Below are 2699 nucleotides of genomic sequence, written 5' to 3' on the forward strand. Positions count from 1 at the left end.
CCACACCATGGTGGCAGGCTGGGGGAGGGCACCACGGGCAAAGAGGCCTCTGTGGTCATCACGGCCGCACAGGTGGTAACACGCCTCCCCGGACCCACCTCTCTGCCCCATTTCCTCTCTTCCAGCCCCATGACTAGACTCCGGTGACTCCGTGGGACTCCAGTCCCATGACTTCTACTACTTGGACTGGCTAGCTCTTGGGCAGCAAAGAGCACACAAAGTCTGGGCTCTGGCTTTGTGGGCCTGGCCACAGGACAGTTTGAGGCCAGTAGCCAGGGTCGCCCGCTAGTCACCTGGGCCTGGTACTTTGTCCCAGAGTCCCCTTGCCATCTCTCCTGCTCGCCCTCACATTTGGCCAGCTGTTCATGTCTGACTGTCTCAGGGCCATTTTCCCACCCATCTGCCCAGACACTAGCCAGCCGATAGAAGGGCGAAGGTTTGGTTGCTTTGTCCTCTGTCCATCCTTCAGAGAGGATTTCTTTGCCAACCCTTAGGCCCGTGCTTCTGTTACTCATACCTGCAGCATTCCTCTCTAGGTCTGCCCACTACTGCAGGTGAGGGTTTTTCCTGAAGCCAGTGACCTTGGAGAGAGCCCCTCCCTCCAGTTCCCATCCCAGCTCCCTAGTTCTGCACCCTGAGTCTAGCACAGGCCCTGCCTTGGTCTTCAACAGACTTCAGGCTCACCCCTAGCCTCCTGCCTGCACTCCTGAGATCAGGGCCTGCCCTGGCCACCTGGCACCCCATTAGGTGGCTCTTTTTTGATCTAGCCCTCTCTGCGCTCGCTCAGCCCATATCCTCTAGGGGAATACCTGTCCCTCCTGCATCTAGCGCAGATGGCTCCAGGTCCCCTGGTGTCAAGTGTGAGGAATTGGTTGGAATTGGCTCCCCTCCCCCAAGACAGGACTGTCCTTTACAGCCCCTCCCCAGCCCGGCTGAGGAGGGCTGAGCAGGCATGTGCTCATCCAAGGCTAGGGGTACTCTTGGCCTCTGGGGGAGTACCTGAGGTCAGGCTTGGAGGGCTGGGGGAGGTCTTGGGCTCAAACAGGTCCTCTTGTTCTCCAGGGGCCCTCAGGGGATCCTTCTTCTGTGACACCTTCCTATGGGGGAGGGTACTGAAATGGGGAGGAGGGGCTGTAGGCATGTCCGCCTTGGACCAGTTCCAAACATGTGAGAGACAGGGGGTCCACTGGCCTCCACATCCCATGTCAGCTACGTTGGATATACGGAGGTCCAGGAGCTACCCAGGCAAACTAACCCCCATCCCTGTGCCCCCACACCAGACAGGTCACCACGGTGGGGTTCACAGAGGAGGGGCACCAGGCACTCTTGGCCCAAAGCTACATCCAGATCACAACTGCCTGCAGGGTCAGGTCCTGGGATGGAGGCTAGTGGTCAAATCTAGCTGTGGCAGCTGCTGCAGGGTAACCATGCCCAGGGAGAAAATGGGCTGGCTCGGGGACCTGGCCCTGGAAAGGGTGCAGGGCAGAGCCCTGGATGCTGGCCCACTGTGGAGGTTGGGGCCCTGAGTGATGGTCCATTCCGGGGGTCCACTGTGCTGGGGTGGGGAAGGGCTGTGGGGGAAGGGGGAGGGGCCCGTCGGGGAGGCGCTGTGGGAGGGCTGGCGTCCCGGCTCACCTGGGGGTGTGGGGAGGATGTACCTGGCACTGGTGTCTACGCTCTCGCAGGCCTTTGGTGGGGTTCCCACAGAGGACTTGCCAGGCACCTGAAGAAGAGGCTGTGTCTGTGCCTGGTTTGGAGCGGAGGTGCAGTAGGGTTAGCTCTGGGCTGGGGAAGATCAGTTACCGTGGGTGAGGTTGCTGGCATGGTCTCCTGGGGCTGGGTCCTCAGGAAGCAGGTCTTCAGGCAGGGGTCCCCCCGGGACCAGCAGAGACAGGGACCAGGGCGGGGTCTCTGCCAGGGGCAGCACCGGGTCAAGATTCTGCAGGGTGGCTCCGGGGGAGTGATCTGTCCAGAACAGAACTAGAGGTCTCTGGCCTGCTTCAGTCTCGGAGGCTTGCCTCTCAGGTCCCCATCTTTCCAGACAGGCCCTCCGCTGCGGACTTCCCCTCTCTGCAAATGCAGGCCCCGCGGGCACCCCCGTGGGGACACAGTCCTGAACTGGGGTTCATGTGCATTGTCCTGGGAACGGGTCATGCTGGAAGGTCTGACGTGCAGTGATGCGTCTCTGAGAGGTTTCGGGTTGATGGAGCCTGTCTTGGGGACTGATGGAGGCCTATCCTCTTGGGTGCTGGTAGAGGTCTGTCAGTAGCCTCAGTGGCTACTGGAAGCCTTTTCTGGGCCAGGGGCTACAGTAAACTTATGCCTACCTAGCCGGGGCAGGAGACTGTCCAGCAGGCTGCTCTCTCTGATGGCTTCCTTCACCATGAACCAGTCCTGGTTCAGCTTCTGGGTGTCTGGCAGGTTGGTGTGTGTGACAGGTATGTCGTCTAGGGTATGCAGCTGGGGGATGAGCTTCCTCACCTCTGCCCTGTAGTTGTAGCCTTGGAATGCCTGCAGGGAGGAGGAAGAGGGACAGCAGATTTGGGTCCAGTGGGATTTTTTTTTTTTTTGGGTCCTGTCGTGGGGCCTGAACTCTGGGCCCGAGCGCTGTCACTCAGCTCTTCAGCTCAAGGCTAGCGCTCTACCACTTGAGCCACAGCACCACTTCCGGCTTTTTTCTTTTTGCTTATGTGGTGCTG

General features: G+C 60.0%; 1 protein-coding gene across 1 annotated transcript; it reads right to left on the reverse strand.

The window, feature by feature from the left end:
• Nucleotides 1–1079: 1079 nt before the first annotated feature.
• Nucleotides 1080–2511, reverse strand: LOC106002603 (leucine-rich repeat-containing protein 56-like; the record flags this gene model as incomplete). The annotated part of the gene is made up of 4 exons (XM_013037455.1): nt 1080–1112; nt 1659–1723; nt 1804–1965; nt 2328–2511. Coding segments are annotated over 4 exons (426 nt in total), but the record flags the coding sequence as incomplete, so codon positions are not given.
• Between the last annotated feature and the right edge of the window lie 188 nt (nt 2512–2699).

This window comes from Dipodomys ordii, unplaced genomic scaffold (genome assembly GCF_000151885.1).
Source record: "Dipodomys ordii isolate 6190 unplaced genomic scaffold, Dord_2.0 Scaffold14814, whole genome shotgun sequence".
NCBI classification, from domain to species: domain Eukaryota; kingdom Metazoa; phylum Chordata; class Mammalia; order Rodentia; family Heteromyidae; genus Dipodomys; species Dipodomys ordii.